The sequence below is a fragment of the Sorghum bicolor genome, chromosome 1 (assembly GCF_000003195.3).
Source record: "Sorghum bicolor cultivar BTx623 chromosome 1, Sorghum_bicolor_NCBIv3, whole genome shotgun sequence".
NCBI classification, from domain to species: Eukaryota; Viridiplantae; Streptophyta; class Magnoliopsida; order Poales; family Poaceae; genus Sorghum; species Sorghum bicolor.
The window spans coordinates 30,464,387-30,479,094 of record NC_012870.2 but is presented as its reverse complement, the minus strand read 5'-3'; the positions used below and the strand labels follow the sequence as shown (position 1 = coordinate 30,479,094).

Below are 14,708 nucleotides of genomic sequence, written 5' to 3'. Positions count from 1 at the left end.
GACACGGTTGGTGGTGAGGTCGAGGCACCGGTAGCCCTTGTGATCCGGTGAATAACCAAGAAAGGCACAGAGTGTGGAGCGGGGGGCAAGCTTGTGAGGAGTGGTGGCAGAGAGGTTGGGGTAGCAGGTGCACCCGAAAGCGCGAAGATCATGATAGGAAGGATGGAGGGCGAAGAAGGGGGTGCTCATGTGTAGAGTTTTGGTAGGAAGGCGATTGATGAGGTAGGTGGCAGTGGTTAGAGCATCAGCCCAGTAAGAGGGAGGCATGGAGGCCTAAAAAAGAAGAGTTCGTGTGATGTTGTTGACGGTGCGGATCATGCGCTCAGCTTTCCCATTTTGCTGGGAGGTATAGGGGCACGACATGCGAAGGGTAGTGCCGTGAGCAAGAAAGAAAGTGCGAGAGGCGGAGTTGTCAAACTCGCGACCGTTGTCACATTGGACTGATTTAATGGTGCAGCCGAATTGGGTGGACACATGAGCGAAGAAATTAGAAATTGTTGGGAACGTATCGGACTTAGCGCAAAGGGGAAAAGTCCAGAGAAAATGGGAGCAATCATCAAGAATGACTAGATAATATTTGAAACCAGAGACACTAACAACAGGAGATGTCCATAGGTCACAATGAATTAAATCAAAATTCTTGGCTGCTCTAGACAGAGAAGTAGTAAAAAAGGAAGACGTATATGGCACCCAAGCTGACAGGCGTGGCAGATGGAGTCATCTTCAGATTTGCTGCAGACAATCGAGGATGACTGAGCGAGGTGCTAAAGTGGAGCCTTGCCGAGGGTGACCAAGACGCCTGTGCCAGGTAGTCGGCGAAGGAGTAGCGACAAGGGCGCAGGAGCCGGTGGTGGATGAAGGTAGCTGTAGAGTGTAGAGAGGCCCCGTGCTGTTACATCTGAGGAGGGTGTTCTGGGTACGGAGATCCTTCACAGAGACACCAAGAGAGTCAAACTCAACAGCAAAAAGGAGATTTTTTATGATGTCAAGTGCAACAAGGACATTATCGAGGCAAAAGGGTCCAGGAAGGACAGCATAACCGGTGCCAATGACAGGAAGGGTGGCACCGTTGCCTACGACAATGGAGGAAGGAAAGGAAGAGCATGGCGAAACGGTGACCATACCAGGGTTTGCGGTGATGTGGGAGGAGGCACCCGAGTCGATCACCCAATCCGAGGAACTCGGTGACGGGGTGAGTGGCGGTGCTGAAGGTGCTGGCGAGGCCCTCAGGCGTCCATGGCGCCCAAGCAGGAGGTGCCTGAGGTGGCTACGAGTAGTAGGACCCTGGAGCCGGCGGAGGAGGTACACAGGTGGCACGCCTACCATCAGAGCCTGCTGCAGCGGTGGTGCAGGCTGGACTGCGCGTGGTGGAGGGCCATGGGCCCCGCCGGCGGTGGACCCTGGCCATATGTGGATGGAACCGGTCCAGGGGTTGAGCAGCGATGGCCACTGCGGTGTGCCTGGTGCAGTACCGCCCTGTGCACTGCCTTGGGAGCCGCCAGAGCCACGCCCACCACGGCGGCCGCGGCCGTGGTTGCCACTGGATGGCTGTCCAACAGCAGCTGATGGCCAGCAGCAGCAGCCTGATGATGGCGTGGAGGCGTAGGTGAGGGCGAAGTAGGTGGCCTGGTGGATGGCGCGGTGACGAGAGCCGAAGGAGGGGCAGAGGGCGTCCCCATGTTGAGCTCGGCCAGCCGGAGGTCAGCACGAACATCAGCGAAGGACGGGAACGGCCTCTGGCGGGTGACGAGCTGGGACATGAACTGGAAACGCTCATTGAGACCTCGCAGAATGTTCAGTACCAGAGTTCGGTCCTAAATGGGTTCGCCGAGGTCGGCAAGAGCGTCTGCCATGCTCTTCATCTTGCGGCAGTAATCATCAATGGAGAGGGCACCTTGGCAGAGGGTGCGAAACTCGGCGTCGAGGAGCATGGCGTGGGACTCGCGATTGTTGAGGAACTGCTGCTCAATCCCAAGCCATGCTGCCCAAGCGGTGAGGCCGTCGCGCTCATGGACGACGTCCAGGAGGTCAGCGGAGATGGTGTTGAAGAGCCAAGAGAGGACGACGCAGTCCATGCGTGACCACGCCGGATCATAGGGGCGGGAGTCGATGAGGACGTGATCCTTCAAGGCGAAGCGGCCGAGGATGAGAAGGACGTAGTCGCGCCACTTGGAGTAGTTGGAGGACTGAAGATCAAGAACTATGGGGATTAAGTTCTTGATGTTCTGGACGGCAGCAGCTTGACTGTGGAGGTGGGCGATGGCTGTAGCTTCAGAGGAAGCAGAGCGCACGTCGTCATCCTCTGGATCAGCGTTGTCGTCCGGAAACTCAGTGCGCAGGCGATCCAGGAGGGCCGCGGCCTGCTGCTCCAGGGCATCTGCCTGTGCGCGCTCATTGTTGAGATTAGCAGCAGCAGCGCGGACACGCTCCTGGGCAGCGGCAGCGGACTTGAGAAGGGTAGCTTCTTCCTCAAGCTGCTGGCTGCGCTCTGTGTTGGAGGTGCGCAGAGAGGAGGCCTCGTCCTCCAGGCGCTTGGCAGCAGAGAGGGCTTCGTCGCGGAGCTTGGCCGCGGTAGCCATGGTGGAGGAGCCAGAGGCGGCCATTGGCGCGCGACAGCTTGGGTTGGGTGGGGTGGGAGCGGAAGCAGATAGATCGTAGTTTTAGTCTGATACCATGATAGAAGACAGCCAAACAGGCTTGGATTGCTTAGTGACGAGATTACAGAGGTGTTTACATATAAATAGACTAGAGGAGGGTGGCCCAAGGGGCCAGCCGAGTCCCAAGGGTCCAGCCAGAGTCCCAAGGGGCCAGTAGGGCATTAACTTGGCACAGCAAGCTAGGGGAGTAAATAGCTAGGAGATTACACAAGTAACTAGGTGATTACAGTAAATAGCAATTAATTCTAACACCTGGAAAACAAAGTAGGGATTTTCCAGATCCAAATTTTACAGCTTCATATTATGGGGAACATCATAATTAGTCTCAGGGATAATAACTAATATAAAAACACCAAAGGTCTGTGTCTGTAAACAAACCTTCCCAGATGCACAAAGTTGATAAAAGCAGTGGTAATTCCTTTCAGATTCAGAAACTTGCACAACACGAGACCGTTCCAGGAGGTAAGTTCGAACTGCAGCCCCAGATATTCTACCGGATTTGTCAAACTGAATTTCAACAAATTTCCCAAATCGACTGCAGTGAAATAAACTAGTAAGTAAACAAATGGGTATATAGAAGAAAGCAGTACACCTACTAGTAATATACTATCATGCCTATGTACAACTTTTTTCTCACACCTATGAGCATACTGATATAAGTGTCTAGCTTCATTTCTTTTTATAATGAGGATTACACCTAAAACACTAGCACCTTTGAAAAATTAATAAGTATAGCACCCTCACTGTTCAAAGGCTATCAAATATAAAAGATGTATATAGTTGTACGGCCAAAGAATCAAACAAGCATTCTTTTTATGAAAAATAGTAAAATAAGTTGATTGACTCCAAGAAAATTAATGAAAGAAGTAAAGAAGTTCACCTGGAGTTATCATTTCTCACTGTCCGTGCATTACCAAAAGCTTCCAACAGTGGATTTGACTGCATTGAAATGAGAGCAGGATAGATGCATAGTTGAGGAAACATAAAGCCTTTTACAGGGCATGTTAATCATGCACCAAAAGAATTGATGAGAAAACTGAAAGTTACCTCTAGAACTTGTTGCTCCACAGAGCGGATATCACCAATTGCACGACCCCCAACAAAAGTAAGATATCGCATAATGAGTTTGGTGGTCTCTGTTTTTCCAGCACCACTTTCTCCACTGACTAATATGGACTGGCTGCAGTTCTCGCTAACCATAGCTCTTCAAGAAAGAGAAATATGCCATGTAAAACTCCATATTCTAATTTCTAACTAACACGCTGCAAGCTGGTTTCCATGCTTCATACCTGTACGATGCGTCAGCAACGGCAAAAACATGTGGACTCAATTCACCGAACTGCACACCTCTGTACTGCTCCATCATATGCATATCATACATATGGGAGAGCTTTGCAAAAGGATTCACAGCAATCAAGATGCGCCCTGTGTATGTCTGATGAAACAACATAATCATCGGAATAATGTTTTGGCACACATAACACCAACATTAGCAACATGTTTCCACGAAACACAACATATGGGCTAGCACACAGATTGGAAAAATAATCCCTTCCCTCAATTCCACATACATTGGACCCGCACATGATCTTACACGAGGCCACTATCCTCCTAGAAGGACTTCTTACAGGACAACTAATGTGCAACCAATGGACATTGTTAGATTAAAGACAGAGTGGAAAAGATGAAGACACTCACGTAGATCTCGTTGAGCGTGTATCGGAGTGCGAGGTTGCAGAGCACCCCAGGCTCGTGGAGGTAGACAAGCTTGGTCATATCGTCGACGCCAGCAAGATCGCCCTCCGTGTCCCGTGGCAGGACCTTCCTACCGTCTACTACAGCCTGCCCAACGGCCAAACCGACCCAGCCACGAAGTTAGCAATTCGACGAACACCTAGGCTGCAGTGCACACAGCGGGGCTTGGAAATCGAAACAGTGGGTTGTCTGGGTCGTTGCGCCCTCACCTTGACACCGGTGGATAGGACGACAGAGACTGAGGACGGCGAGGACGGGGAGGCGGGCGAGGAGACGACCTCAGCCTCGGCCCAGGCGAGGTCCGGGTGTTCCACCCACACGGCGGTGCCGGGACGGAAGATCATCGCGGCAGCAGCTAGCTAGCGAGGAGGAGGAGGCGTCGCAGCGGTGGCGCTGCGGTTTGTGGGGGGATCCAGGCGGTTGGAGTAGGACTGCCCATATGGAAGGAGAGGTGGTCGGGATTCAGGAAGGGACGGAGATGGCGGAAGTCGCGCTCGAGCGCCCGCGTGTGGGGCGGACGAACCGACCGTTGGAGGAAATGGCGGGGCAGGAGAGAGAATCAGAGAATGTGTGGAAGACGACGGGTGGGTCGACCGAGCATTTTTATCTTCCAAATTGGTGAACCGAGCATTTTTGTCTTCTAAATTACTCCTTTGTTCCTATAAGCTTCAACTTTTAGAGTTGTCATAAGTCAATTTTTTAAATTTTTGACCAAATTTCTAAAAAAACACTAAGATTTATAATATCAAATTGATACCATTAGATTTATCATAGAATATATTTTCATAAGATACTCATTTTATGTCATATATATTGATGCTCTTTTTTATAAAATTGGTCAAACTTAAAAAAAATTAACTAGCACGGATTCTAAGAATTAGCACAGATTCTAGTAATTGAAGCTTTTAGGGACATTTTCTATATGACAACTAACCTAGTACACCATTGTGGAATGGAGCACATCAAAATCGACATCCTTGTCCCGAACAAGCATGTGTAGTTAGTACTTATTGCTGACTCGTTTTCGCAACAGCGTCGCTAAAAGGGTGACAATATAGACAAGGCTTGTTTGCGTCACAAATGCTTATACCCTTAAGCACATCGGTAGTACGTAGTTATTACAGACATGACAAACCTTTATCACAGCGTGGTTCTGTGATGACTATGAAGGTGCATCCGTAATGACATTTTTTACATGGTGTCCACTTTGTCCATGGAAGTTTGTTTTGGGTCAAATGGGTGCTACATGTCCCTTCGTCTCACGTGCATATTATGACTAAAGGCTTATTGTATATTTGTTCACTTGTTCATTGAGTTAAGGTCCAATCATTGCATCAGTGACTCTCCTGCTATGTAAATATGTTGTACACTGCTCAGCCACTCAACTCCAAAGGGTGTATGTTGTTTTCCAATCTATCTTTAGTTAACTAATTTTGGATAATACTTTGTAGCATATGGACAGGCTTCCTCCACCTTCCATGTGAAGGGCTGAGATTGAGCTATATATATTTACCTCAATAACTTGGCTAACTAGAATCTCCTAGAAGGGTTAGGTACTTAGAATATGTATGGATATATAGTTTCCCAAACGGGCCGTCCGGCACGGCATGGGCACGGCGAGGCACGGGCGCGGGTGACACAGTGGCCCGTCGTGGCGTACCTGATAGTGCCACCGTGCCCAACCATTGGCCCAGGCATGGCCCTATCAGGGCTTAACCGTGTCATGTTGTACCGTGCCACCAGGCACGAAGGCACTACGGTGCCCCGTGCCGGCCCAGGCACTACATAGAATCACAACACATATACACAAGTTAAGTAATTCAAACATTAACAGAATCACAGAAACACACATAAAGACATAATAGTTAACAAAATGGTTATATTTGGGAGATTAGTGCAATGGCTGCCTCATTAAAAACCTATCTAGGTAAAACTCACCTTTGTGAGAAACCCTAGGCAGGAAAAGAGTACAACCAAGTTCCATGAAAGTTCAATGTTCTTACGTCACACACAGTCCAACTGTCCAAGTTCTCATATTACAGACCAAGTTCAAACAAAATGGATAGATTAAAGTAATAAAGATGAAGACTACTTCTTCAAAGCTTCAAGCTCCCTACAGGCCAGCTGAAAAAAAATTCAGGTGTATAGCATTAGGATTAGTAACTAGTTAGCAAAAGAAGAAGAGGAAGTTAGGGATTTACCTTGGTAGCGGGAGCACTAATCAAGAGAGTTCTTCAAATTCTTCTTCAAGCTTCTTGTCCTCAACACTTGTTGCAACCTTGCCTCCGCCAACTCCGAGTCCTTGATGCAAGTGAGCCACTCCACTGTCTCCGGCTTTAGCCTCCTTCGCTGCTCCTCGATGATCCTACCAGTCATACTAAACGTAGATTCTGAAGATATGGTAGACACGAAAAACAGTTAAAACATCTTTAGCCATGATGGACAGCACTGGATATGTTAGTTTGTGCTCATGCCACCATCTCAAGATGTCAAATGAATCATCCAACTGGCTAATAGTGTCATAGTCTAAGTATGAGACAAGTTCAGAAGCACTAGAAGTTGTAGAAGTAGCAGCAAAGCAGTAGCAGATGTATCTCTAGACAGATTAAGAATAGAATGCAGCAGTGAAGTACCCCCACTAGATGAACTACAATCATCATATATTTCATCCTAGGCAGATCTTTTCTTAGGGACAGTCCTCCTCAACCTAACAGCTCCATATTTCTCCTCATACTTATTGTAAACATCAGTAAGCCTTGCTCTAGTACCAACCTAGTAAGCATTGTAATCTATACTGGTAAGGTTCATCAATTTCCTCAGTACTTTTGAAAAACCCTTCATTTTAGCTCTAGGGTCTAAGATGAATGCAAAAGAATAGAGTAAAGATATGTCCCTCCAATATTTATTATATTTATCTACCATAGGTTAAACCACATTTCTTAGATGAATGTCATTAGCATAATTTTTTAGGTGTATAGCTATCTTAACTAGCTAATAAAGCATAAGTGGAGAAGTAGGATAGTAAACACCAGACAAGGCAACAATAACATCATAGAAGAGTTCAAGAAACCTAAATACTTTTTCAGCAACCCAATGTTCTTCAGTTAGCAGCAACTCACCTTCCTCACCTCTAGGATAGTTGGCATGTATAAAAAGTAGTGATAGGTTTCTTGTGAGGAAACAAAGTCTTAAGCATGAGATATGTAGAGTTCCACCTTACATCCATGTCCAGCTGAAACTAGGCCTATAACTAGCTGCAATGCAGTAGTTCTTATATGCTGCAATTCTCTGGTTAGATGAGTTTAGAAATGATATTGCAGTTCTAAAAACTTCAAGCAAAGGTTTAAGATAATCAAGTGCCTCCTTAACAATCAAGTTTATTATATGGCATGCACAACGCTGATGCAAGAACATAGTACTAATAGCAGATTCTGGATGTCTTGGATCCTCTGAAGGGACCTTAAGACCTATATATTTAGACAAAATGGGTCTAAGCATACGCATGGCAGAAATATTAGATGCAGCATTGACCAATGTAACAGCAAACACCTTTTCAAGCACACCATATTCACCAAGAACAGATGCAACTCTATCAGCAATGTTCTGTCCATTATGGGAACAATCAATAAGCACAAGACCAAGAACCCTCTTCTCTAATTGCCAATCAGGGTTTATGTAATGAGCAACAACACTAACGTAATCCTTTTTAGCTTTGTCAGACCATATATCAGAGGTAAGGCACACACAATTAACAGAATCAGAAGATAGGACCTCAACAAGCTTACTCTTTCTATCAGAAAACATTTTGGTTAAGTCCCTTGTGGTGGTTTGTGTAGAGACAACCTGAAACTTAGGATTATGAGCATTATTAATGTATTCCTTAAAAGCAGTAGATTCACCAAAGCCGATAGGAACATCTACCCAAGCAAGCAACCTACAAAGTTCAGTACGAGCACGCATAGGACAATAATTCCAATTACGCATAGAACCATCAGGATTAAAAGAATTCTGAGACTGACTAAACCCCCTAGTTTTCTCTTGCATCTTAGCACATTTATCCCTATGACGACGTAGGTGGCCAGTGCTAATGGAAGATCTACTAGAGTACTCCTTTTTGCAATGGATGCAGACAACGCCATACCTGATCTTCTTACCTTTGGGACCCATCTTAAATAGCTTCTTGAAATCTTGCCACACATCAGAGGTAGAGGGGCGTGATACCTGGTCCTGGTCGTGTTAGTGTTATCACGGTCTTCATCACCATCAAGGTCGATGGGGTCATGTGCGCCATCTCCACCAGCTATAGCTCCACGACCGAAGAGCTCTTCTAACTCTTCTTCACCCATGTCATCATCGTCGTCACCAGGGAGGTCCCGGACCCTCTCCATCTCTTCGGCCATGGCAGTGGCACTAGCCTCCACCGTGTCCTTAGAGACGGAGGGAGGTCGTGCTGGCATCGTCACTTGCCCTGGCCTCAATCGGTTGCCAAAACGAAGAAGGCAAGAACAACAGTCAAGAACTCAAGATGAAAGAAAAAAATAAAAAATGGAGCATATAAGAGCTAGGGTTAGGGTTAGGCTACAGATCTAGGGTTTGTCTTTCTTACCTAGACATCACCGACGACGAAGACGACGGAGCCAGAACTCCTCGCAGTAGCGGATCCGTAGATCTATAGAAGAGGGAGTGAGTCAGTGCCACTGAGTGAGAGAAAGAAGAAGAGCAGAAGGGGATGGCGAATGTACCTACTTCGTTAGAGCTCTAGAGCTGCGGCTGCCGGAGGACGAGAAGACGAGGTGGGGTCTGTGGCCGCGGAGACGACGGTGAGTCGTCGTCGCCCTTTGAAGTTGTCTTTGCCCTTCGCCGCCATCAGGCATCTAAGAGAGACCAAGAGGCGAGAGGAGAGAGGATGAAATGACTTAGGGTTTCCAGCGAGGGGAATCTGTAAATCCAAACAAGACATACACCTTTGTAAGGTTCTTGCGTCGTCAGTTTGTGAAGTATTTCTCCATCCCAAATTATAACGCATTGCAACAATCTTAGAGAGTCAAAATATTTTAAATTTGACTAAAATTATTTAAAAAAATATAAAGATTTATGATATAAAATGGATATACTATGAAAATATAATTAATAAAGAACCTAATGATATATAGTTAATATTATAAATGTTATTATTTTATCATATAAATTTAGTCTGACTATTTAATATTCTTAGAATGTCTTGTAATTTGGGATGAAGTAGTAAACCGCATTACTGCGGCGCGGTGCATGATTCTATCAGGCAGATAAAATGCTGCATCACACGCCTTGTCTTCTTGAAAGGAATAGATAGAATATGATAGTGACATTCATCTCTTTTTCATGCCCGCCGTTCATTTTTATTGCCAGGTTGAATTTAGATGCAATTTTGCCAATATCGACAAGTGTTAGGTCCACAATGTAAATTGTTTCCGTGCCTGCGGATATGCTACACGTTATATTCTGGTACCGGTTTCCGAATTGACACTTCGCCCGTGCACCAACACCGACGTGACACGCAACCACAAAAAAGAAAACACTATAACGTGATGTATTTCCTAATTTATATTTCATAAATGGCACTTAGTTTTTTTTTCTAAAAAAACAACCTGGCGGACACCCACAGAAACTAGACCCATGAGCCCATGAGCACCTCCAGAGCATAACCCTTTTCTATGCCACAAAGATGCTAGAGGATATCTTAAGTTCTTAACCGAGCTCTATACATTCTTTCAGAGATAGCCAGACAAAATCCTCCAAAAGCAATAGAAAAATGAAGCTGTCAACGACCAGCACATGAATTCATGATCTGTCGGTGGCATCAGCCCAACCAATATCCAACAGAAAATTGAAATCAGTACAACTACCTCAAGTTTCCCAGCGCACAGGAAAGCACTGATCCCATGTTCCATTTCATATTGCATATATGGTCTCCAACCAGGAGGATATCAAGCTGGGGATATTTTGCTATGATGGCACAGGTGAGCAAGACACAAGTGTACAGAATAAGTGCGATGTTACAGTTTTATTTAAGCTGAGCTACGCTATGCTCTGAAGACGAAAAAGGAGCATTATGTTGAATGAGGCCGGCAGAAGAACACGAACACTTGGAAAAGGATACTCCAGAATGTTATGCAACCTCCACATTTGGCTCCTCGTCCCCATTATCCTCAACAGGCTCACTATCCCTCTGCCTCCCAAAGCCGAAATATTCCTCCTCTGAATAGTGCTCCTCCGCACTTCTGCCAAAGATGAATGGTCTTCTACCCATTGTTGTAAAAGGCATTAGCCCAAATGCACGCGCGGTTTTGATCTCTCTTGCAATCTTACGCTGAGCTTTTGCACTTATACGGGTCTGTGAAGAAAATGAGTAGGTGTAAACCATCGCATATGCATTGATACAAAATTACAAGTGCAAAAGTAAGGTTCTTTCTAAGGTAGTAATGTAAAAGGTAAACATGGAAGCACATGAAAAAAGAGCATTAGCAGTGGATATGTGCGGTTGAATATATGATGGTATGTGCAGCTCTTCGTTTTCAATCACATGAATCATGTTTAGAATCAAGTCACTGAAAAGATCAACGTCCAGCAATATGATCCTGGCACAACAGTGGTATCAGGATGCCTTTCCAAATCCAAAAGGATAACAGCATACTAGGATGGGGTAATGCATTGAGGAGTGAGGACAGCTGCTCCCAATATGCATGATAAGCAACTATCTAACACAAAAGGATCTGATAACTCAACTAAAAAGCAGGAATATCTTCCCAAAAAGTCCGTCATCATATCTAATGATTAGTTGAGTACTTGGGGAGTAGTGATTACCTGGCTTCTCTTGATGATAATTCCAGCTTCCGTAAGAAAGTGGGAGAGGAATCTAACGTTCTGCAAGGAGCAGTTCCAAATATATTAAAAAAAATGAAACTGGAAAGTACTTGTAGCCAAACCATAAGAATTCATCAATCAGATCAAAGATATAATCTTGAGAGAAATGTTACACGTCTCTTCATTGCAAAGAGGCAACTAACAGTAAATATTTATTGACAAAGTTTTATACACAACTGACTTTCTTTGCATGTAGATCCGATCAATCAAAATATATGCATTTCATACACTTTGGAATCTGGAACATGCAACACATGGCTTGTATTCAAATTTGTGCTTTGATACTTGTCACAGTGAAGTATTTGCAACCAAAACCATCCCAGTATGTATAAAAGCTTCTTGTGTGCACTAGTAATTAAACTAGTATCATATAGTATTAACATGTATTTCACTGCAAAAAACTATCTTAAATTTGCTAAAATCAAATAAAACAAGTAGCAAATTAGAAGAAAATGCCAGAGTAAGATAAATTTACTGCTAATAGTGATTGTTAGTCATGTTCTGCAGATACATATGTGGGAAAACTCATATTAACAACAAACAAATAACAGAGCTTCAGGTTAACACTGTAAAGGCTATGACTTCCTCTAATTGAAAGAGGAAAGAGGAAGCATTTTGAGATCAGCATAGACTCCTTGTGTTCCTGAACTTTGTGTTACCTAGCAGTCCTATAATTTACAAAGCAGTGGAGCACATGATACATTTGAGTAGAAAATAGAAACTGTAGGCAATTGCAATTTCCTTGTGTTGTCAGGCAGATATACTCACCCTAAAATCAGCCTTCCTCAAAACCTCCGCTGTAGTTGTTTCAAACTGTGGTCTAGGAGGATTCTTTGCGGCTGCAGGTCTTGTAAGGTCAAGGTCCTACACATATTACAATTGAACGAAACAGGGCATTAGAATAGCAGCCACACAATGACAGATACTGAATAAACTAATAATTGAAGAAATAAAGTTGTAAACTACACATGGTATTATAAAGAGGATTTCCGCATATCAGAAATGAAACTCTCATTTCGTTAACAACCATCAGCTAGTAAAGACGTAAAGTACACGATTTTATTGTGATTTCAGGATAGCACAGACATTTCAAACCCACACACTTACTCAGTATAACAAAAACCTCAAGGTCGCAAAAGATATTAGATTAATCCAATAATTATGGCTACTCATTGACAAACCAAGCTCCTGCTTACCCGAACAGAATAAGTCGATCCTCGCCTATACGTCACATCAGGCCTGAAGTCAAAATCATCCTCTTCCCACTGATCATCTTCGCTGCTGTCATCATCTGTTTGGAAGCGTGCCACATTACCCAGCGTCTGATTTATACTATCATTCGAAGAATCATATAAACCAATGAACCCTGAGCTGCTCTTGTCGCTAAGCGCACCAAAACCACCCATGGCTGACCCAGAGCCGCTCCTGTCATTGAACCCAGGGAAACGACCCATGGATGACCCAGAGCTCCTCCTATCACCCAACCCAGCGAAACCACCCATTCCAGAGCCCATGCCGTATCTCCTACTAGCATTCTCAGCCCTGTCAAGCTTCGCATAGAGAGACCCTTCTTCTGTGCCCTTGCTCCCAAACAGCCGTTCATCGAATTCCTCCACGGTCTCCCCACCATCCCCTGCACAGCAACAGTCAGACAAGATAAGCATATCAACATCATCCTGGTTGAGACAGTTCATCATTCTTAAAACATTACACCACAAGTGTAAGGAAATGATGGTTTCTGTCACGAGAAAGCTATGGATTCCCGTCAGAACTAAATCTCCCAGGCCATACGATTCAATTTTCTGTGACCGCCGACTTCGCAAGTGTTTAGAATTACTACCACCACACCGCACGAGGAGGCGAGCGATAGCGCTCATGGGAGGCCAGGGAGACGCGGGGATCGGAGGGTGTATGGGTGCTCACCAGACTGGAACGAACGACGGAAGGCGCCGGCAGCTGCGGGCGGCAGGTGGGGAGGAACGGAGTGGCGGAGCGAGGTACGCCGCGGGATAGACCGTCTCAGCGCGGAGCTCGCCATTGCGCTCGGTGGTGTTCCGTCTCGTCGGCGCCGCCGCAACCCCAACACCAGATCGTCTGCAGTGGCCACCACGACTTATCTCTGCAGTCGCTCGATATCTGGCCGTTCACTTGTATCCAATGGTGACCAGAACTCCAGGAGCATGTGGCCGCACCGCGCAGCCTAAATCGCAGACTCGCGGTCGCGGGGTGCCGGCCTGCTGGGGCCCGAGGGTCGCGGCCTCGCGCAGCGCAGTGCCACAGTCGCGCTCGCTGCCTCGCGGTCGGCAGTCGTGTTCGCGGCCTCGTAGTCGGTAGTCGCGCCCCTCACCGCTGGCCGCCTTGACGTGCAGTGAGTGCTGCTTGCTGGCTGGATGCTGACTGCTGGGGAATCATGGACTCTGGGAGGCTGGGTCGCTGGGATTGGGAGCAGGCGAGCGGCAGCAGCCCGAGCAGCTGGCTGTTGGGTGCTAGCGGAGGGGCGGCTGGGTGGGAAGGGGATGGGAGCAGGGAGCAGCTGGCGGCTGGGTGTGTAGCTGCCTGGGGTGATGGGATTAGGGTTAGCTGAGGCCTTGTTTAGTTCTCCAAAAATTTTGCAAAATTTTTTTAGATTTCCCGTCACATCGAATCTTTAGACGTATGCATGGAGTATTAAATATGGATAAAAATAAAAACTAATTGCACAGTTTGGTCGAAATTGACGAGACGAATCTTTTGAGTCTAGTTAGTCCATATTTGAACAATATTTGTCAAATACAAACGAAAGTACTACTATTCCTATTTTGCAAAAATTTTTGGAAGTAAACAAGGCCTGAATGTTAAACCTGGCGTCTTGCGCCTCTCCATCCATATTTTGTATATTTGTATCTACTAGGTTAATGTCCATACGTTGTTACGGGTTTTAAAATCCATATACTCTATTTTTTTATTATTATTTTATTTTTTCTGTCTATATTCTTTCTTTTTCATTTTTTTCAGTTTATTATTTTATTTTTTGTCCTTTCCTTATTCTTTTCTTATTTTAATTTTACCTTTTATTTTCTTTTTCTTTTGGTTTTATTTTTATTATTCTTCTTTGCTTCTATGTGTTTTTCTTTTTTCTTTTTAGGTTTTCTATGTTTCTTCATTCTTATTTTATATTTTATTTCCTTTTAATCATATTTTATCCTTATTTAAATTATTTATTTATTTTATTTGCTCTATGCACTTTTTATCATTTGTTAATCATGTTTGTTTTTATAATTTTCTTTTTAGTAATTTTATTTTTTTATTTTTATTTTCTATATATATATGTGATATTTATGTAGTATATTTTTAGTGTTTTATGTTGTGCTATGTCATGTTTACGTAGTATACATGTGATGTTCTATGATGTTT

The 14,708-nt window shown here is 45.0% G+C and overlaps 2 protein-coding genes across 21 annotated transcripts in view; both read right to left on the bottom strand.

The window, feature by feature from the left end:
• Positions 1 to 4,990, bottom strand: part of LOC8062777 (protein OPAQUE1) — a 51,334-nt gene extending 46,344 nt beyond the window's left edge. For 7 of the 20 annotated variants that reach the window (XR_002455376.1, XR_002455386.1, XR_002455385.1 and 4 more), the window contains exons 1-6: positions 4,622 to 4,990; positions 4,356 to 4,499; positions 3,947 to 4,092; positions 3,705 to 3,861; positions 3,538 to 3,596; positions 3,036 to 3,192 (exon numbers count right to left, since the gene is read on the bottom strand). Coding sequence is in view for 11 of the 20 variants with exons in the window: in XM_021465523.1 (XP_021321198.1) it covers positions 3,036 to 3,192; positions 3,538 to 3,596; positions 3,705 to 3,861; positions 3,947 to 4,092; positions 4,356 to 4,499; positions 4,622 to 4,756 (798 nt within the window). In the remaining 9 variants the exon portion in view is untranslated. The remainder of the gene's footprint in view (positions 1 to 3,035; positions 3,193 to 3,537; positions 3,597 to 3,704; positions 3,862 to 3,946; positions 4,093 to 4,355; positions 4,500 to 4,621) is intronic. The other 13 variants (XM_021465508.1, XM_021465484.1, XM_021465487.1 and 10 more) reach the window with 3 other exon arrangements.
• LOC8067566 lies at positions 10,197 to 13,822 on the bottom strand. Its single transcript, XM_002464629.2, has 5 exons — positions 13,239 to 13,822; positions 12,512 to 12,948; positions 12,084 to 12,179; positions 11,256 to 11,315; positions 10,197 to 10,785 (listed from the first exon to the last, which is right to left on the bottom strand). The coding sequence occupies exons 1-5, from the start codon at positions 13,351 to 13,353 to the stop codon at positions 10,561 to 10,563; spliced, it is 933 nt and encodes a 310-aa protein (XP_002464674.1). The 5' UTR covers positions 13,354 to 13,822; the 3' UTR covers positions 10,197 to 10,560.